The 22,935-nt window shown below is 39.6% G+C and overlaps 1 protein-coding gene across 4 annotated transcripts in view; it reads left to right on the top strand.

Annotated features, from left to right (window-relative positions):
• pard3bb (par-3 family cell polarity regulator beta b) overlaps window positions 1-14,227 on the top strand; it is a 339,860-nt gene extending 325,633 nt beyond the window's left edge. For all 4 annotated transcript variants that reach the window (XM_061723990.1, XM_061723991.1, XM_061723988.1 and 1 more), the window contains 3 exons: window positions 11,007-11,213; window positions 12,175-12,318; window positions 12,400-14,227. In XM_061723990.1, the coding sequence (XP_061579974.1) occupies window positions 11,007-11,213; window positions 12,175-12,289 (322 nt within the window). In that variant the 3' untranslated portion in view covers window positions 12,290-12,318; window positions 12,400-14,227. The remainder of the gene's footprint in view (window positions 1-11,006; window positions 11,214-12,174; window positions 12,319-12,399) is intronic.
• The last annotated feature ends 8,708 nt before the right edge of the window (window positions 14,228-22,935 follow it).

The following is a 22,935-nucleotide window of genomic DNA, read 5'->3' as shown; positions in this document are numbered from 1 at the left end:
ATTACAATACTCAAGATTCTTTTTTCATTAGAACAACTGTGATCACACAAAAAGGCAAAGATCTCTGGGAAAGAAGAAAAGGCGCACGTTTGGTAACGTCATGGGACCAATTTAAAAGATATGGATGCTCAGCTTTATTCAATGCTTGTTTTATATTGTGGATGTATGGTTAAGTTGAGCCATTAAAATGTCTCAGATCAGTACTTGATGGCTTAAAACTAACACAAATAACGATAACAGTAGGGAAGATGTCACTTTAATTTCTGTGGTCACGTTTCATGGAGGCTTCAATTAATAGTCACTTCCACATAGAGACTGCAGTATAAAGACACTTTGGAGAGCTCTTCATTCCACCTCCACTTCCCAGCTGTGCATTCACAGTGATCTCATACAGATGCAATATTTCCTCACCAGCATGTGCATTTACAAAGCATCATGGCACTCTGCAATCTCACTGCAAAAACTAAAAAAAAAACAAAAAAAATCTTACCAAGAATATTCATCTTATTTCTAGTTATAATGTCTCATTTTTAGTAAAAAAAATCTCATTACACTTAAAACAAGACTCATCACTGGAAAAAAACAACCATTTTCACCTGTTTCAAGTAGATTTTCACTTAAAATAAGTAGAAAAATCTGCCAGTGGAACAAGATTTTTTTGCTTGTAATGAGAAGATAAATCTTGTCCCACTGGCAGATTTTTCTACTTATTTCAAGTGAAAATTTACTTGAAGCAGGTGAAAATTGTCAAATAAGTTATTTTTCTGGTAATGAATCTTGTTTTAAGTGTAATGAGATTTTGTTTGACTAAAAATGAGGCATTTTAACTAGAAATAAGACAAATATTCCTGGTAAGATTTTGAGTTCTGGAGCCCATCCTTCTCCTTAGCTCCAGGCTCTACAGTCAGCATCAAGTCCCTGATGTCCCTGGTCACTCTACTGGTATTTTCAATGTGGTGAATAAAAACTTAAAACTAAAAACTAAAACTAAAAATTATAATAATGTTTCTACCACATTATTGCAGGGGGACACACATTTAGTGGTGCTGACCATAGCTTTGCTGTCGCTGCTGTTGTTTGTGATGTTCCCGAAGCTGCAGCATGGAGACGTCAGCAGGTGGAGGCCTCCGGGTTGTTAACCACAGAAACAGGGTTCGCTCACTACGTCTTTTGGAAACCTGGTAGTATTTTTTTTTTTCCAGAGCATCTTTGGCGTTTATGTCGATTTGCTGGGTGTCTTGGAATTCCCCCATTTCATTGCAATTTCACACAGCACACATTTTACCTCTGTTCCAACTGTATTTACGACCTCTCTGGACTGAACAGCGGCACATCGGGACCAAAGCAAAATGTCTCTCATAACGTGGCAGGATAAATGAGGCGTAGCAAACTGGCTGTGGGAAGGGTGCTAACGTCTCATGTAAAACTTCAGATGGGTATTGTAAGATCATGCCTGTTTTCATATTCATTCATTCTACATGGTAGAGTTTATTTTTGCCTAATTGATGCCTGAATTTACGACGGAGTATTAGGGCCAAACTAAGAAAAAAAAAATTTAATTGGAAATTACGAGAATAAAGTAATAATATAATGAGAATAAAGTCGTAAAATTACGAGAATAAAGTCATAATGTTGCGAGAATAAAGTTGTAATATTATGAGAATAAAGTCGTAATATTACGAGAATAAAGTCGTAATATTACGAGAATAAAGTCGTAATATTACGAGAATAAAGTCGTAATATTTTGAGAATAAAGTCGCAATTTATGGAGAAAAAAGTCGTAATATTATGAGAATAAAGTTGTAATATTATTAGAATATAATTTATGAGAACTTTAACAGGAAGAGCAACTTCTCTCTGTGTTAAAATGAGGAATATTGAGCATCTTCTGAAGTTATATTTATATATTTATAATTTATTTAGTATTACGACTTTATTCTCGTAATATTACGACTTTATTCTCGTAATATTACAACTTTATTCTCAAAATATTACGACTTTATTCTCGTAATATTAAGACTTTATTCTCGTAATTTTACGACTTTATTCTCATATTATTATGACTTTATTCTCGTAATTTCCATTTTTTTTTGTCTTAGTTTGGCCCTAATACTCCGTTGTATGAATAAACATTATACTGGATTTATTTGATAAGTAATTGTAATGTACCTTTCTTCTGAGGTTCAAATCTCCTTTCAGTGGGCACTTATGCATGTCAGTGACTTGATAAAATGTACATTTTAAGGCAAAGTCTGAGGTTATTTCCTTAAGTCTCACGAGGTTTTAGAATATTTTACTCCAGCATTCTTCGGGCATACAGACTTTGCTGCCTTTTTCTACACTTCCACTTGTTTAGATAGATAATCAGATATTTCACCTCCTTTCATTATTTTCTACTTAAGCTTTTATTGCCTCATTGTTTGGACCGTGTGTCTCTGTGATTAAAGCTTCATAATGAAGTATCACATTAGGAAAATAAGCAAAGTTAAATTTAGTTTAACTTCAGGGACATTACATCACGGCAGCTCCATTTCCGCTGTACCATTACTACAGCAGTTCTGAAACACTTTCAGCTATTAATCTGTTTTATCACCCGACTGTCAAAATGGCATCACTTTCTTTAAGAGAGAATTTGACACTCTTAGATGCAATTTGAATAAATGAAGCATATTCCCAAGTCTAGCTCTAAAACCATTTTTAAATGGAAATCAACACAAGCCATTTACTGAGCTCCATGAAGGTTCATAAAGAAATAACCATATTAGAAGTGTATTTCCTTATCTTCTCCTCGCTCCTCTTCCACTCATATTCAATATAGCTCTTTGCATCCCCCTCTTTTGTCTTTCTCACCCCCTTTAACCTCTGCCTCTCATCTGTAACTTTCCCTCTCCTCACACTGCCAGCGGCTCCATTCCAACATTAGTGTTTGCTTTTATTGACACGATCCAGCGATTTGGCTGTCATTAGTTTTTCACAAGACGTCTCTCTTTCTAATGTTGCCCTTAGATAAAGGGTGTTGATAGATTCTATGTAGCTGTGTGTTCGAGGTTGTTTGTTTTTCTACTTGTGTAACAGCTGTAGTCAGTACTTTTGCAAAGAATGAGTGAAAGTGTGTGTGTTTATGAGAGAAAGGGGCAGGTGCAGAGGACACATAATGAATCCTTGTTTCCTCTGAAATCATACAGAAATCTGTTTAAATACCATGGGATTGGAGTGGCTCGCATTACTCTCAATTGCTGTCAGACCTGGAGAGAAATCCCTCAAATTATCCTCTCGAATATCTGATCTGATCTGTGAGATCCCCATCTATGAAGCCAGTCTTCCCTAAACAAGTACAGCGTAGTGGAATGTCACTCCAAACAGAGTCCTCAATGGTTTTTCTTGTGCTTGGAACGCTTTCCATTTCTCTTTTTGGGTTTGATGACTCTCTCAGTGATGTTAAACGACTTGTTGAATGTGCCAGGAATCTGTTCTCAGTCATTACATCTGTCTCTCTCGTTGTGTCTTCCGTTGCGTCTCACACACACACACACATAACAGCCCGCACACACCAGCAGGCCAGCAGCCTCCTCATTTGGTCTAAACCTCCATCCAGCTGTGCTTTAATTTAGCTCCTCCTGAGAATAAGGGGTTTTATTAAGGGTGATTAGTAGCGAGCACTGCACTGCAACACGATCTGAGAATGTGTGCAACTTTGTTTGTTCCAAAACGTTATCTCCCCACGCACATCTACATAACTGTTTTAGTTCTCATATGAAATGCTTGAGTGTGTGTATGTGTGCGTCTTCATATGTGTGTGCATGCCGGTAATGGTTTCCATCCACATAACTCTGTAATCCCCAGCTGCTGTGCGATGCTGACTTGGTTCCTGGAGGGAGAATTCCAAACTTGCCACCGGATTTACAGTAGATTTTCCAAAGATTACCACTGGATTTCTAAGGCATTTCCAATATCGACACTCATAACACAGTAATGCTGCAACGGTTTTCATTTCCCCCTCGTCAAACATTCGACTGGATTTATAAATTAATCTTTCAGTTAACAGGATTTTTTTCAGTTACAAAAAAAAAAATGTTATGAAAAGCCTGTTTGTACTATATTTTAATATTCCATGTTTTACCCAACACCTGCAAATCTACTTTGAGTAAATTTCAGGTGAATTCCTTACATTTCCCATCAAACTACTTTGGCACTGCCAGCCAAATGTCCCAGACCAGGAAGGATAAAATCCACACACAGTTTATATAAATGTCTACATGGTCTCGTTTGAAGACATGGGATTCAATGGGGCTCTTACTTTGTTTAATGACATTTTGAATTTCATAAAGTGAGTATTTATGTTGTGTTTGAACAAAAAATACTTATTTTGTGCTTGAATGGACATACTTGCTTGTCTGAAGTGAATACAGAATCAAATACTCTAATATTGCCCAAACCTGCCACTTAGGCTTAGGCTGCTCAAGTCCGTTGTTTAGCTTATCTAAATTGTATCCAGACAGATTTGTTTGCAGAATGAACAGCCAACAAAAATTAAACACATTTTTTCCAAATCTGATTCAAAGGAAATGCAGAAGTGTTTTCAGTTGGATATCCACAGCGTCCCAATCCGAATGGCCCTCAAACATGATTTCAGAAAGTTGGTTTTATCATTCAAACAATGACGGCATATACCCAAGTGGACTGTCAAACCGTCTGTCCTTTGTTTTGACTCATGGTTTTAACCTGGTGGATAGGGTTGCCACCCGTCCCGTAAAATACGGAATTGTCCTTTATTTGAGAAAAAAATGTTGCGTCCCGTATTGAACTAATACGGGACACGATTTGTCCCGTATTTTCATTAACTTTTACGCCATATTCTAGTTGAATTATTGAAACAAATTAACTTTTACACCATATTCTAGTTGAATTATTGAAATAAATTAACTTTTACACCATATTCTAGTTGAATTATTGAAATAAATTAACTTTTACACCATATTCTAGTTGAATTATTGAAATAAATTAACTTTTACACCATATTCTAGTTGAATTATTGAAACAAATTAACTTTTACACCATATTCTAGTTGAATTATTGAAATAAGTTAACTTTTACACCATATTCTAGTTGAATTATTGAAATAAATTCACTTTTACACCATATTCTAGTTGAATTATTGAAATAAATTCACTTTTACACCATATTCTAGTTGAATTATTGAAATAAATTCACTTTTACACCATATTCTTCACCTGTAGGCTATATTATACATCTGGGCTGATGTGGACATACAGAGCATAGGAGGATATTTCAGTTGCTAGTATGGTTGGCTGTCTGTAGAGTCATGAAAGTTCAATGCTATTAAAGCACTTTAAACTTTAAATCAAAGCATTTAGTTTTTTCATATAAAATAAACACATTTTTATTCAGTTTAGAAGTTTTGGGGCTTTTTTTTGGGTCCTGCGCTGCTGAAATCCGGGCGTCCCTTATTTCTATTTCTGAAAGGTGGCAACCCTACTGGTGGACACTCTGCGTGACAGCGGCAACAGTCCATGTTGCTGAAATAGAACGGTACACAGTAGGCTGCTCTGTCTCTGGCGCTTTCTTTTAACTCATAGAAACTTTGCAGCACGGTTGTGACAGTAGCAAAGCTAGTTCACTACCCTACAATTTGTTTTGTTTACATGTTTCATGTGTGTAGAGCACCACATCAGTCACAGACCCACTTTTTTGATTTAACCAACATCATGACACATCCTTTGTTCCTATGAAGTGGGGAACACCAACTTCAAAAGATGCCCATCCCTTCAATTAATGGGTGGAGTCCAGTGGGGTGGTTGACCCCGCCCCTAAAGTCAGCTGTTATGAACAAATCTCTAAGAAAAATGCTGAAAAGGGAGCTGGGGTCATGTATTTTTGTGGTATTTTAATTAAATTATGCAACATACATCTTAATAAAACATCAGGAAATATTACAATCTTTTAAAAAAGAACAGAATATGTCCACATTAAGCTGTGCAAAATAATTATAAAATAATGGTAAACGCCTGTTGTTCCTCAGGAAGTAGTTTGTACTAGTTTCAGGCGTGACATAGTCTTATGGTCCGTTAGACAGTGAATAGCTTACTTTATTGAGCTGACAGTTCTCCGGGGAGATGCATTGGAGGAGGCATATGAAAGGAAAAAGCTTAGATACGCAGAATTAGGGGCAGAAGCTGAGCAGAGAGGATGGAAAGTTGGGGGTTCATCCAGTAGAGGTGGGGTGTAGGGGTTTCATAGCTAGATCAGTTGTCACGTCACTGGGGGAACTGGGAGTACATGGGCAGTGGATTTGTATTAGAAGAAATAATGTCAGCTGGGGCCCAAAATGGAAATGGGAATTAGTATTAGTAATTTGTCTGTCTTTGGTTGTGAAGATTTGAGAGTAAAGATGAGGTCAATCAGGCTTTTGAGGAGGAAATCCAGGAAGACGGAGTTTATTTGAGGAAGTGGGAATGGCCTGTTTGAATGTATTTGTCTGGGACCGTGCTGGTAAGGTTGTTTGCTTCTGCTAGGTGTTAGGGGAGGTAGTATCGGCACTGTCCCTATCCGGAGCTCACATAAACGGAGCCTGGGTTAATTTGGGTGGTTTTGTAGGTCAGGTAATGGAGGTTGTTGTGTTGGTCATGGAAGTAGTGAGAGCTGGCATTAGGGGAATGACTCTGGGACTCCAGAGATCACTATTGAGCCTTCCAGGTGTCGTGGGACTAACTAAACGAATCACTGGTGAAAGGAGGTTCCCACCTAAAGACCCGTGAGACATGTCAGTTATTGCTGCTCACAGGTATACGTAGAGTCAAGCTGTGCAATGGTTGTTATAATCCTTCTTGGAGCTCAAGTTTCAATCAAATGACAATAAGCACAGTCTATTTTATTCTGCCATCATTGTCCATTTTAAAGACAGATTTTCAAGTTTGGAGGTGTCAGACTAGTTCATGTAAGCAGGAGACGACAGATTTCAAGACCCACAAGTTTATTCTCCGGAGCCACGTACTAGGGATGTTAATAATTAATCGATTTTCGATTAATTGCCGTTATGAAATTACCCGATTAAAATTAACGAGTACAATTAATCTATTTATTTATTTATTTTTTTCGTTTAATTTCACCAGCTGGTATTACGCCCGGACCACATTTAATGCGACACAACGCGGTGCGTCGCGCACATAAAGTTAAGAAAGAGACGGCGGATATGTTTGGTTTTAGTAATATCATGCTCAGGTAATGAGTCTGCAATGGCCCAGACGGGAGACACATGTAGCTCAGTGCTTAACTTTTATTTTTAATCCACTCTATATTCTTCTGGTTGTTCTCCGATATGCTCCCCTAAAGCCTGAAGGTTCCGCCTTAAATCGACGCAGAGCCGCCGCCGTAGGTTCTGCCTTGTTGTAACGCGGAACCATAAATCAGCCTTCACCCGGTACATACATAGGTTTCTCTAAACATCTGTTCCCGCTACAGTTTTAACTAAAAGAAAATGTGCTCCAATACAGCAGGTCTCATAATTTTATTTTGAACACTGCAGAAACTCTAACTTAAAACGTAACTAGAACTTAAAATTTGCTTGACACAAATGACACTATTATGGCTGCTGCTACTACTAATACCCTTGAAGTGCACTTTATATTATATTCCTTGTGGTACAAAAATGTCCTTTTGTTACTTTTGTATCAAATAAATATTTGATTAAGGAATACATTAAAATGTCCTTTGTATTTTATATAAGCAAAAAAAATTATGTTTGTATCTCAGATGGGGGAAAAACGCCGCTTATCAACGATGATCGATCGATAAGGTTATCAACTGTCAATTGATGAAATAATCGATAATTTGCATCCCTACCACGTACATGTACATGTACAAGAACTGCAACCCCCGAAGATTAAAAAACGGGAAGTACTGTCACAAATTAAAGTGACACTAAGTATTGCTCCTTGAAAAATGGCCGCAACCCTTAAAACAATGAGTTTATGTAAAATGATAAGGTTAATTTAACCATGTAATAGATCATATTAGCCATAGTTCACCAAAGTTTGAGTTTTTATTATCTTGCAAATCCTGGAAATGTTGTATATTTCCAGCTGCATATAGCTCTTATTCTCCTCTCACTACTTTAACTTTCTTCTTCGCGCTCCTATCTCTCTTTCCCCTACCCTCTTCAATTTACTGTCACTTTTTCTCTGCTCTTATCTCCGCCTCAGTGACATTATCATGTCCGGAGTTCAAATGACAGGCTGACTGTGAGCACAGGTATGCTGGGCTTAGCTCCCCGCAGTTCGGCCGGCAGGCAGACGTGTCATCAGAAAATGTCCACAAAGAAGGAGACGAAGAATGGGACAGATGCATGTACAGACGAGGAAGCTGGCTCTTTACACCAGGGCAGCAGACGAACCGGCAGCAGATATCAAGAACAGAGACACTTGAGACGTTCTGCTGATCTGCTTACCCTCAGTGACTGCAATAAATGGAGCAGAATAAGTCAGAAGTCAGATGACAGGTGACAGATGTACTTGACAGATGAATTGACATAGTAGCAGAAATGTAATTTGTGTGTGCATGCCCATACATGCAGAAACATGCTAACAGCGCACACGGAGCCAGGAGGGGCCGAAGCAGACACGCCAGACATGATGGGCATGCAGTTAGTTAGACATTTCCACCGCTGACCACCCAGACTGACACAAACAGGCGTCAGCATGGAGACCACCAGCACTCTGTGTACGTCTGATTGCTGCGCTGACAGGATTAATGCCTAAATGTGTTATTTTCCTCTGTATATTGTCCATTTTATCTCCAGACAAACTCCAAGAGGTCAACTCTGTGTGCATAAATCACAAGGACATGCCTCTTAATTCTCAGCAAACATTTGCATTTTTTTTTTGCTTTTTAATAAACTCAAACTTTTGAGTGCTCAAATGCAATAAAAAGGGTCAAGCAATTAAAAGAAATAACTGAGAGTGAGAAAGCTGAGTAGGTCAATAAGGAGATAAATGAAAGAGACAGAAAGATGGAGAGACAAAACCTAATACGTCGTAATGTTTGCTATGTAGGCAACACATGTTTGTGTACTCGCTTTCTGCAGGGCACAAGACATCGATATCTATTAACAGGACTGGACTGGATTACACAGCTGTGTGTGTGTGTGTGCTTGCGTTAGCTGAGCCCTAACCCACTTAAAACTGCCACATGTCACTTATATTCTGTTGCTATGTGATCTTTGGCTGGAATGAGCTGTTGGGTGCGTGCGTGCCGCTCCCACTCGTGTCTCGAGTCGTCGGCCGACCGTTTCCAGCAGGTTTTCATGAATATTTCAGCCTTTCAGTCAGCAGACTGGCAACAAGTGTGCTGTTAACATTTGCTCTGTGAACATGATGAAGCCCATCGAAAGACAAGTCACAAGTCAAACAAAAAACGGCTAACTGCATAACAAACGGATTACTGCAGGCAGCCGGTTGATTATTTTATTGCTCATAGGTTCAAGTGACATCTGTGATGTGGAGTTCCTCCAGGAAAATGTGTTTATTGCTCTGATTTCTTGTGCTGTTCATACAGGTTTTGATTTGATTCCTGTGACCACAACGATGCTGCATCTACTGATTATTTTGATAGTTGATTAGTGTCATTTGTTTTTCGATAAACAGTTAATTGTTTTTTTTTTGTATTAGGGATGGGCGGTATGGATTAAAAAATGTATCACGATCATTTCTGGCATTTATCCCGATAACGATAAAAATGACGATAAAAAAACCTAAACTAACTAAACGACACCAATTAAATTTAATTAATAAAAAACAATTAAATTAGTACACCTGTACTGCAAAATTTCTTTCTTTCTTTCTTTCTTTCTTTCTTTCTTTCTTTCTTTCTTTCTTTCTTTCTTTCTTTCTTTCTTTCTTTCTTTCTTTCTTTCTTTCTTTCTTTCTTTCTTTCTTTCTTTCTTTCAGGCTCATTTCTTTCTTTCTTTCTTTCTTTCTTTCTTTCAGGCTCATTTCTTTCTTTCTTTCTTTCTTTCAGGCTCATTTCTTTCTTTCTTTCAGGCTCATTTCTTTCTTTCTTTCAGGCTCATTTCTTTCTTTCTTTCTTTCAGGCTCATTTCTTTCTTTCTTTCTTTCAGGCTCATTTCTTTCTTTCTTTCTTTCTGTCTTTCTTTCTTTCTTTCTTTCTTTCTTTCAGGCTCATTTCTTTCTTTCTTTCTTTCAGGCTCATTTATTTCTTTCTTTCAGGCTCATTTCTTTCTTTCTTTCTTTCAGGCTCATTTCTTTCTTTCTTTCTTTCTTTCAGGCTCATTTCTTTCTTTCTTTCTTTCTTTCAGGCTCATTTCTTTCTTTCTTTCTTTCTTTCAGGCTCATTTCTTTCTTTCTTTCTTTCTTTCAGGCTCATTTCTTTCTTTCTTTATTTCTTTCTTTCAGGCTCATTTCTTTCTTTCTTTCTTTCAGGCTCATTTCTTTCTTTCTTTCTTTATTTCTTTCTTTCAGGCTCATTTCTTTCTTTCTTTCTTTCTTTCAGGCTCATTTCTTTCTTTCAGCCTCATTTCTTTCTTTCTTTCTTTCAGGCTCATTTCTTTCTTTCTTTCTTTCAGGCTCATTTCTTTCTTTCAGCCTCATTTCTTTCTTTCTTTCTTTCTTTCAGGCTCATTTCTTTCTTTCTTCCTTTCTTTCTTTCTTTCAGGCTCATTTCTTTCTTTCAGCCTCATTTCTTTCTTTCTTTCTTTCTTTCAGGCTCATTTCTTTCTTTCTTCCTTTCTTTCTTTCTTTCAGGCTCATTTCTTTCTTCCTTCCTTCCCTTCCTTCCATCAGCTTTACACAAAAACGTCATCAACGGGAATGTATCGTTTTTATCGCGAGATGACAAATTCTTACCGTGGGGAATTTTTTTGGCGGTATAACGTGAACGGTAAAATATCGCCCATTCCTAGTATCTATCTGTTTGATTTTGTTTCTGTCAGAGACAAAGCGACATGTCACTAAGTCTGCACCTTTGTCTTCCAGACGGGGTCCGTTGGACCCGGCTGAGTATCCCATGCAGCCGTGGACGGGTCATTACCCCGGCCCCCCCCAGGCGTACCAGCAGTCCCCGTCCTACTCCAGCGCCGGCTCCCAGTCAGGCCCGGCTTACCCCGGCTACCCGTCTGGCCAGCCGTACCCACGACCCGGGGACCCTCGAGGGGTGGAACATAGATACTACCCCCTCCCCAGGTAATCAACATCTCTGTTATTGGATGACATGTTGCATGCTGCTCTAAAGAGGCTCCTGTGGCAAAAGCCTTGTTTTAATCTTTAATCATAAACACGTTATCGAATCACTAAACCTCCTATGTGTTGGTTCCTTCCTTTTCATACTTTGATGTTTGCCTTTTTTTAATTGAAGGGGACCTATTATGGCATCTAATCCATATTTTAAACAGGCCTTAAATGTCTTAAAAACAAGCTTTTGATTGTTTTTGCTAAATAAATTAGAAATTCAGCCTCTAAACCATGTCTTGATCTTCCCCGTTTCTAACCTCATTATCTATGCAGGATTCTGAGTGGGCGGGGCTATGATAATGAGGCTCTGTGCTGATTGGCTGCCTGAATGACGCGATACACAACTACGGAAAAATGGCGGAAGCTCCGGCCGGCGGAGTTACACCGTGTCATAACTGCATGCGATGCGAGCTAGCGTCAGCGACAAAATCAATTCCATTGCTTTATTTTGTATTGGACTGTCCTAACTGGCCGCAGCGACGCTTTGAGCTGAACATTTGTCGGACGCCCTGCTTCTATTTTCTTCCTGTCGCTCGCATTGAAAGCCGGTTGAAAGCGTGTCAGCTGGCTGGAGGTAGATGGACAGAGAGCGTCCGATGTCACGCCGTGCTACACGATAGTCGGACACTCGCATGCAGTTACACTGTTTTATAGTTGTGGGCGTGGTTTGCATTTTGGTTACGTAACGAAAATGAGCAGAATCTGAACGGCTCCTAGAAGTCACATCACACTGGACGGCTCATCCGGGCGACTGTACAGACACTGCAGAATTTGGTTGCTTTCCTCCTTCTCTGAGTTGGCAGGCTGAGGGGAGACCACTTTATATATGTTAAAGCAAGAGAAAACCTGTTTTTCATAATAGGTCCCCTTTAACATTTCTTTGCACGGTCTTGCACTTGTTTTCTGCCGCTAGTTCCCAGCAGAGAGGGCCCTTGCGCCAGGACGTGCCCCCCTCTCCTACCCCTCCCCTCCGTGCGCCGCGGTACGACACTATGGCGCGTGGAACTGTGGGTGGAGGCTACAGGTAGGGCTCCCAGATGGACCAAGATTGTTTCAGGTATGTTCAAGTTTACATTACAAATTACGATTGTACTACTTCTGGCTCTGTTAATCTGACCCCATGGTTGACTGGTTACAGGTGGACCAAGCCCATCACAGACCAGACCAGCACGGCCACACTGGGGCGGCAGCAGCAACACTAACCTCCACGGAAGAATGCCATGACTTCAGATGTGTAGACAAACCAGGTCCAAAGATGAAAACAAGCATCTTTTCTGCTTTCATTATCCCAGTGAGAAACACTTGTGTGATTTCAACACCACCTCCCCCCCGTTATCAAACACTGTCTGTTCTATTTGAAGTACGTGGTAATACACTCGCGCGGAGAGAGAAGGAAGTCCATTAGAGTGGCCAGCATGATACATGTCTTGTTGTTTGAAGTCATTTGATTTGCTTTGATTTTCCGGGTTTCAGAATTATGAGTTGTTACTTTTCACTCTCCTCTAATTAAGTCGTCTCCTTCAGCAGTCGGAGCTACAAAAGTAATTGCATCCATTTAAATTAAGCTTCCACAGGCTCGCGTGCAGCCCCGCACGCCTCTCCTCTCCTAATGTATTATCCCTGCCGCTTTCACTAAAGCTACTCCAGCAGGTCGACAACTATAATGTGTATTTTGTGAAGTCACCTTTGTGGCCTTTATCATAAATGAATAACATATATACTGTATGTCATTGGAATAGTAAAACGAAAACCACAATCATGTGATGTGGTCACAGTTTAGTTTAAAAACAATTAACAGCAATCTCTTTTGCAGTTCTCAGATCCTACCGTTGAAATGGTCATTGGTTTTAAAGGGTGTGAATCCCAAAGCAGCAAATTAGTTGCAATTTTTGTTCTTTGTTCAAATAGAAACAAATACAAAAAATAAAAAAAGCATTTTAAGTGGTACAATGTACCTGTCCATGTCAGATTAGCAGCAGAAAAACTCCACACGGCCTGAGGAGTTTGGGAGATGTTACACTAGTGAGCTTTTTGAAGCTTTTTTACCAGACGGGGAGAACGCCACTGCGCCAGTCTCCACAAACACAATTCAACCCTTCTGCAGATGAATTATGGACATTTTTACACAACAAAGTGTGAAAGAATGATGAATGATCCGTCTGTGTAAATGATCTGCTTTTAATAACGCTGCAGTTGCACAGATAAGTTTCATTGCATTTTGGCAGCCTTTTTAGATAAAATCAGTTTGGTTTCACGGCAAGTGTGAGTGATTCTAGTTTGGTGTTAAAACTACACAACAATAGCAACATTTAAAAAAATTTAAAATAATCTAGAAAGGTGCTGAATCTCCAAGTCGACACGTTCTACTGATCCTGGGCTTCCTTTTGTCTTGGATCCTCTACTTGAATGTATGATGAACTTTGATCATCTGTACGTAATTCATGTTGTCAACCTGTGTTTGTTAAATCATCTCGGTATGATCAGACTTGTAACTAATTTTTGTCTTTATTTTAATATCGGTGTAAATTGCCCTGTAGTTGGAGACTCCCACTGTAAACGCAGGACGCCGCAGCTATGAATAATCACCGGTGTTCATATCAACCTGCTGGTTCTGACACACAAGCTGTAAGATGTTGCTTTGTTTTGCTCTAGTTTGGATGTTAAAACATGTAACATGATGGAGTCCTGCCTAAGCAGGGTGTCGTACCACAGTTTAGACACTTACTAACCCGTTAGGCTGGTCCTGATTAACATTTCTGTTTCCCTCCACGAAGCGCTCCAGTATTCATTTCATTGCATGTTTGACCTGACGTTTAAGGATGAACTGAGGGCGAAAAACCACAAAACTGAATGTTGAAACTGATTTTGATTGTAAACCATGAAAACAAATGTTACATGTTTGTTTTTCTTTTTTTAAGAAGAGTCTTATGTTGACAGAAAATAAGGAAATTAAGATGATGCCGTAAAGGGGAGGGGGAGGGAGAGGGAGAGAGAGGGAGAGAGAGGGAGAGAGAGGGAGAGAGAGGGAGAGAGAGCGAGAGAGAGCGAGAGAGAGAGAGAGAGAGAGAGAGAGAGAGAGAGAGAGAGAGAGATAATAATAATACAGCTTGAAATCAGGACAAAGTCGGGATGATACGGAAACTGTGAATCGAAAAAAGCAATAATTCTTACTTTGGTTATTTCTTCTCTGAAGACACCAAATTCAAACTAAATCTAAGATACTTCTTTTTTTTTCATCAACCTCATTTTATTTGTTAAAATACACAGTATTGTTTTTTTCATTTCAGATCTGCAACACGGTACCCCAAAGTTCAGGCCAATGGTGCGACTCGTATATATGCAAATCCCTTTCAGTCTTTCTCTGACTAACACTGCTTTTAAACATTCAGTTATTTTATCACATATTTATAGATGGAGATCTTCTGCCCATCTTTGCTCTCTAAAGACGATCGTTCAATATCACCTGCTTAGAATAACACCCTAATCTTTATCTTCCACTAAACGTCCCTCATACATTTGTTTGTCTGTTTTGTTTTGGGAAATGTTCTGGGCCTGAAATGCTTTAACATATAAAATGAAATTGATGAAGAAAAAAAAAAGACAAATTTAATATCCTGGGTTCTAAGTGTCTCTAAAGAAATAAGTCAAAGTAATGGCACAATAGCTGCTATTTTATTGAAATTGAACATATTGCCCCAACTCGTTGTGTTTCCAGGCTTGAGAGAATAATTGTGGAAGCAGGCGGAAGACGAGGTCAGTGAGGACACGGAAATAGTTTGAGTTGACGGAGGTTTGATGCTTAAGAAAATATAAAAGGTTTTAAAAGTTTGTACGGGGCAGGGGGGCGGAGGGGCTGGTTCTGCAGAAGAGTGGCCTTTCACTGACTGAATGTTACAAATTCTGCATTTATTTCCTGTTTTTTATTTTTCTTTTGAATAACTTTGCAGAAGAAGTTTCCACTTCAAACTTCAGTCAATATATCAGTGAAACCACAATAAGCACATTTGTTTTGAGTGACTGTTCATCTCATTAGTGGAGTATAATACTGCGTAACCACCATGAACGTTTCTCTTGATCATTGCGTGCTCAGCGCTGACGTTACTGCAGCCGTTTACAGTAACACTGCCAGTGACTGGATACTGGAGTTGAGCTTTCCCAAGCCCTTAAACGGCTCAGTCTACCGGCGGATGGTTTAGGACGTCTCAGACGGAGCAGGAGGCAGCAGAGAAAACACAGATTTTAGTGTAATTGTTACATAAAACAGGTCAGACGTTAAACATGGAGCTTTCTTACGCTGCATCAGTCACTTGTTACACACGACATGAAGGATTAGTGTCCGTTACTCCTCCGATTCTTGTATGTGTCATCTTTTTCTTTGTTTTTCTTTCACTCTTATCTGGATGTTTCTTCATAATGAGAGCTGATGGTTGGTTTGAGCAGAGCCGCGGGCCTTTTTCTACATACATTTTACCTGAAAACTGTTCACTTTGCTGCAGTTTTCAATTTGTTTCATTGACACTATTTAAATAAACCAAAAAGAAGGGATAGCGAGACCTTGTGTAGCATTGTAAACGAGTCAAAGATCCTGTTTCTGTCTGCTTTTTTAGCATTAAAGTATAAGTTGCACATGTTAAAGGTACAATTTTCTATATGAAGGGTTCTGGTACTCCTGAAGGAACCAACCTAATAACCTCTCTGTGTTAGAAGTACAGCTGTTTTTTTATCATTATTATTATTATTACACTGCTTGTATCTAAAAATCAAAATGTAAGTCTCATTTTATAATGTTGTAACAACTCTATTATTGTTTCCCGCATTTTAAATGTATGTATATATCTTTTACCATTAAAATTTTCATTTTCAACAGAAGATGTCCTGCTTTTGTAAAATAATTGTTCAACAATGATTTCTCCTTACGTGGCGCTGCATGTCCAGCACATCTGCTGAGGTTAATTAAATATGAGTCAGGAGAAATTATTTCCCTCATGTCCCCATACCCTGCAAGGTCGATCATTAACATTGCCAAACCAATTTAGTCCATCACTTAAGCAGCTGATAAATTGTACCTTTGTGATAAAAGATAGATGTTGGCCCCAAATTAATGGAAGACTAATTATCAATTAGAAAAAGAAGATGAGGAATACTGATTGTCGTACAAAGTTTTCCTAGTTTTTCTGGCGTAATGCCATCGTGCGACGAGGTCAAATCCCCTCGACTTAATAAGCATTTTTGTCACAGTGTGTATCTTCAGGTGCCTTCTTACTTGTCAGACAGCGTGGCCGCGTCTGCTATCAGAAAAAGTTAGCAGTAATGAGACTCGGAGGCCGAGGAAATGTTTTATCAGTCAAAGCTAATTAGCATATCCCAGACCTGGACAACGAAGACAGAGAAAGAAAAGTAATTAAATTCTCCAGAGTCACAGCCAAGGTTTGATGTAAATCTAGAAAGTGTATCTTGATGTGTGTGAATGTAACATCTACATAGTCCTCGTGTGTGCGGGTGAAAACCAGAACTAAAGCGGAGGAAGAGATCATCAGGGTTGCTGTGTGGAGCAGTCAGACTGCTCTGGTCAAACATGTCCAAACAGCAAATTAAATGATTGGAAGGACAGAGCGACTGGTCTGCTGGCTGCTTTAGGTGACGCACCAACTTTTCTTGGCTTTGATAGATTAAATCTCTCAGAGGAGTGGAAAGCTGTTTTTTTTTTTGTTTTTGTTTTTTTACCAAAATTTTCCATCTGAGGTTTGATTTTAGCCTCACATTAAAAACATTTTAAAGAAAATAGAAAGTGGTGTTCAAGGGGCAACCTCCGATTTTCATTTTTGAAGCCGATACAGAAGTGCAGTTCCTTGTACGACCACTGGGGGCTGGCTCCAAAAGTGAGTAATTTCCATCAAACCCCACGTTAAATGTCCAACTTTATAGCAAAATAAACGTCTACAAAAGATGTTTTGGTCTGCATTGTTAGATTTGTTAGATTTCACATCTATGACCATTTTGTTGTTGAATTTTTATTTACTTCATTAGTTAAAAATATACTAAACCATAAACCTTGCAGACTGATGGTGTCAAACAGCTAGCAGTCTTTACTTTATAAAACTTGTGGTAAACATGACTGAGCTTTTCCATAATGAGTGATTCCTACTATACAGCATGGTGGCCACCCCTTGGAGAACATACATCATTATTCCTCTACCCAAGAAACCCTGTCCATCAGAAACTCTTCACCAGCCACCTGTTGTACTCACACTTTAAAGGGATTGTGACATGAAAAACACATTTTTCTTGATTTTTTGTGTTTTGTTGGGTGTCTTGACATCAATTACACCCAAAAAACAACGAACTTTTAACATTCAGTGTATTGTGTGCTTTCTGGGATTTTCCGCATAACTATGCAAAAACGGCGCATGTGGTTTGGTGGCGGATCGTTACGTAACGACCCGCTAAATCACCGCCCCCTCCACCCAGCTCCCTGTCTCCTCTCCTCTCCAGTGCACCATAAAGGCTGATTTATGGTTCCGCGTTACACCGACGCAGAATCTACGGCGTAGGGTTACGCGGCGACGCGCAACGTACGCTGAACCCTACGGCGTAGGCTCTGCGTCGATTTAACGCGGAACCATAAATGAGGCTTAACACGGAGCAGTTTAGAGCCTCTTTTGTTCTAATCACCGGAGGAAAACTGCTAAGAAGACCCGCGGCCACTGACTGGACTTAAGATAAGGGGACAGTGCTGCTTACATGCCTTTATTTTTATGATTGTTTGCTGTGGTTCGCCCTCCTGCTTTTCCGTGCATGCTTCGCCTGTCGCTCCCGGCTTAACTCTCCGACGCCGCTGTGAGCGTATGGCTGGAGGAGGAGGAGGTTTGGAGGAGGAGCGGGGCAATGATTGACAGGAAAGGGGGGAAAGGAAGCATTTTTCACGGCGCAAAAAAACACTGTAATAAAAAGCCAGGAAAAGAGTACTAGAGTGAAGTTTTTCTTGTTACACTCTTTTAGACACATTTGAGGGATGTTGGCCAAGACTTTTAATAGTGTTAAAAGCATGTTAAAAATGATGTCACAATACCTTTAAGAAAATGCTTTGAAGAACTGATCCTGCACTCCCTCTTTCCTAGTATCAGTCCACAGCTAGATAAATATAAGTTTTCACACAAACTCTAGCAAAGGACAGAGGATGCAACAGACTTTTTCATAGATTTATAAAGTTCAGTATTTATCACAATTCAACGTAATCTGATAATGCAGAAAATACACCAGCTTAACACGCCCCTCATAGCATCCACCAGACCCATAGCTTTCTCAGTAATGGACCACAGGCCATGAGAGTATGGAGGACCAAACTGACATAATTAAAAATAAAAGCAGAAATATATATATATATATATATATATATATATATATATATATATATATATTGTTTTTCCTTTTCCCTAAACATGCATTCGTTGTCTTTACATTCCCCCGTCTCCTCTGTTTACTTTATATTATGCATTTCTGCCTCATTATGTAAATGAGGAGGTCTGCCCTTCCAGGGGCCTGTACTACGAAGCAGGATTTGGGTTTAGCGAGGTAACTTCAGGTTTAACCCTGGGTTTTCAGGACTACGACGGTGGTTCACTTCTCACCGGGGTACATCGCCATGGTAACTTATGCTGAACAGCTAACCTGCTCCGGAGCAGGTTATGTTCGAGATGCAGATCGCCGGGTATAAAAGCACCGCCCACTGACCAATCAGCTCTCTTGGAAAATGAATCCAGTGGAGCTCGGTGCGCGGATCGTGAGAGGATCCCTCCGAAGAGAACGCGTATTCAGGGACCGCCAAAACCCCTTTGCTTTCCCTGATGAGTACCTGTATAAACGATCCAGAAAAAAAGGAAAAAAAGAAAAAAGAGGTGGAGGAGAAAATAAAAAATAAATCAATTAATGAATAAATAAAACAAATCATCACCCAAAATCCGGTCAAATCCAAAACTAATACCAATTAAATAAATAAATCAAGAAGAAATCAAAAAGAAGATGCATTTGTAAGGGGATAGCAAAAAAGGGATTTTCAATTTCGTCCCTCGAACATTCTGAGAAGTCACTTTAAAATACTAAATACCCCCCTCCTGAAAAAATAAAAAATTAAATAAAATAAATAAAAAAACCCAATTCTTTGGTACAGCATCAGCACAAGTTATCGGTCAACAACAATAGTTATAGAACCAATATATACAGGACTGTCTCAGAAAATTAGAATATTGTGATTTTCTGTAATGCAAACACAAAAACAAAAAAATGTCATACATTCTGGATTCATTACAAATCAACTGAAATATTGCAAGCCTTTTATTATTTTAATATTGCTGATCATGGTTTACAGTTTAAGATTAAGATTCCCAGAATATTCAAATATATGTTTATATCCCTATGAATTTACGCATTTATACAGTCAGCGATCTTTTGCCAGCTGTCTTTCCTGCATTTTGCAGCTGCAACTGTGTTGCTTTTTGCCTGTATTATATGCCTATACTCATCATATTTCCGTAAAATTATTGTTTGCTCTTCGCTTCTGAAATAAGCGGCTCTGACAGCAGACTTCTCCATGCTTGCGATTGGTCATGCGCTGAAAACACCTCCCCTTTTATGTGCACGCGCTCATATCCAGATTGGAGAAACCTGGGTTGATATACCGAGTTGATAACCACCGTCGTGTGACCGCTTAGCGTGATTGCAATTGTCCGGGTTAGTGAATCTGGATAAGGAAAATATATCCTGGGTATGTTGAACTTGCTTCGTAGTACAGGCCCCTGGTCCAGCTCCTCTACTATTGGTCAATAAACAGGAAAACGCAGGATCCTTCCCGTTGCCACTAATAATCTCATGATGCTGAAATCCTGCCTCTTCTCAGCAACAACAACTCCATCACTGCTTATCACAACCCAGTTTAATATTCTACACAATGGTGCACAAATAGTTATGTCCATATCAGTGGATAGGAACTTGTTTTCAAGACCGCCACCTCCAGTCTACATCAGATCTTCATTAATGGTAGCACCATAGAACAGGTCAACGGGTCAAATACCTCAGACTAACCCTTTTGACCATCAAATAACTGACCTCCATAAACACTCACAGCAAAGATGACGTACCGTCCTTCACTCAGTGCCCTTTATATTGCCCCCCCCCCCCCCCCCCATCTTCTGTCACTACTGTACAAGAGTATAATCCAGCCCATTTCGTTGTATTGTTCCACCAGTTTTTACATCATGCTGTCAGTTTCCAACAAAAAAAAAAGAAAAACTAAGTAAGATCACATATGTACCCTCAAAAATAATCCATTCTTGTACACTCATATTTTTTTACTCGATGACAGCCCGGCTTGCCAAAGCAATTATCATGGATACTGGGCAATGCCTCAACATCTATTTTAAACTGTTGCCCTCTCACCGCAGGTACAGGACACTGAAATGTAGAAGGGCACATTTTGACACAAACTTTGTACCATCTGCCATCTCCATACTCAACAAAACAGCTCACTGATCAGTGACTGCATTTCACTCGGCTTTGCCAAACACGAAAATGTCTTCCATGTGGTTTCGGTCGCTTAGTTATTTTGTGTGTAATGTTGTGTAATGTTTCTTGTTTTGAACTGTGTGAAATGACTAGGACAGTCTCTGAAAATAATCTATCTATTTAATCATTCATGTTATATATGGTCGTGACTCGTGTTAATATATAGACCACCAAAGGTGGTTTAACCAGCGCTACAGCGAGGCCTGCAGAAGCTGCCAGACCTTCAGCTGGGCCCAGATGTTAGCAGTCCTGGATACAAGTATTGTTTTGGTAGTAGCATCTAAAACTAGGATGGACAGATTTGATCAGAATGAATGTATTGTAATGTTAGTATTATAGTATTATATAAACAGAACCTATTCAAATTAAATCAACACTATCTACACAATTATAAGGACAATATGCATAATCTTGGTCTCAATGGATAGCTAAGACCCCACAGCATGCATTTCCAGTGTCAGAAAAATTGTGAATGTTCACAAGCCTGAGCAAATTGTGATAAACCAAAAAGAAAAATGACATTTTTATCCTAGTCTAATTTTGTTTAAGTTTGCACAGTGGAAAACACCATGATTGCAATGCATATGATTATAAAGATACCACTGCCTGGATTCAGCAACTCCTTGACTACAACTGTACCAAGTTACATGAGAATAACCTAAAGCACATACATTTTATAAAGGTTTTAGTGTGGATAGTACCAGGCGGACTTTCTATTTGGGCACTTGGATACCTACTGTGCCAAAATGTGCGGAAAGGGAATATGGCTCTAAAATACTTTGATGATTTGATGATACATCAATGTGTTCATATGATGAAATCTCAATTCAAACATCCCTGCGCTCTGTGTGGGTCTCACTCTTTGCGCTGTGCAGCTGTGCGTCACTGATCCAAGATGGCTGCCGCGCTCCAGCGTTTACCAACCTGATCTCACAAAAATCCGTGAAATGCCCACGACCTCTCACCACTATTTTCCGTGGCACACGTCAGTTTACGCTCGACGGTAGAGGCCTGATAGATGAAGGCTCGTTCAAGTGTAATATAGCGTTTCAAAGCTTGCGACATGTAAAATGTCAACAAAGTTTAAGTAAATTCCCAAAAGCCACGTGTAGCAAGCTTGTGCTAGCCGGGTCCAACTGACAGGCAAAGAGGACAACGGGGTTTCGTGGAGAAATTCTTGATTTATTATTTGCACACAGACGTCTACCAGCACACTCGGCAGCTCTGTGTCATCCCTGGCAGTACCCAGGCAGGGTGGGAGATTGATTGGGCACAGGTGTGCCCAATCAGCTGAACCAGGCGCCACCTGTGTGCTGCTCCCCCGCAGACCATGCCTAATCCTCCACCCTGCCACACCACAACAAACAAAATGGCCACGACCGGCAGGATATGAAATGACGGCGGATGAAGCAGTTTCACTACTGAAGGATTAAGCTGTGAATTCTGGTCTAAGATGGTGTGGATTGACTGAAAATGACAACAAAACGGTAAGGAAATAAAATATAGTGCTTTTGGTGGGAATAGTTTTGGGATTTGCTGATGTACTGGGTGTTGAACACGCAATCTGATGTGCTGGCTGTGAAATGTGAATTTTTGCTTTTGGTTTGTTTTGACATTGGCATCAAGTGGTCGGCCCAGAAAAGATTATGTTCAGTATCATCTGCCACTACGTTGGGGTGGAGAAAATGAGTCTTGTCGTCTGTTGCCGGTGTTGTTTGTGTTGATGGCGCCATCATTTGTTGTATGTATTTTGAAGTTGTTGTAAATCAAATACTTTGTTGACAAAACGTACTTGGAGTTTTGGGTCTTGAGTAACTTTTTCACACATGAACTGGCGCATACAGCGGCTGGACCCGGTACCGGGCCCGTCGGGGGCTATTTTGTTGTAAATGTGTTAAGGTGAGCATGCTCCAACCAAATGTCATGCATCTTCATTATGCTCATTTGGCCTCTGAGTCTGACACATGGACTCCACCAGAGATCTGAAAACTACAGAGCAGCATGCCATAACTGAGTTGTCGTTGCTCATATTTGATTTGGTAATGATACAGGTTTAATTAATGGGTATACAGAACACTTCAGTAGTGTCACAGGACTATTGAAGTACTTTAGGCAA

This window comes from Cololabis saira, chromosome 6, assembly GCF_033807715.1.
Source record: "Cololabis saira isolate AMF1-May2022 chromosome 6, fColSai1.1, whole genome shotgun sequence".
Classification (NCBI taxonomy): Eukaryota; Metazoa; Chordata; class Actinopteri; order Beloniformes; family Belonidae; genus Cololabis; species Cololabis saira.
This window is presented reverse-complemented; position numbering and strand designations above follow the sequence as displayed.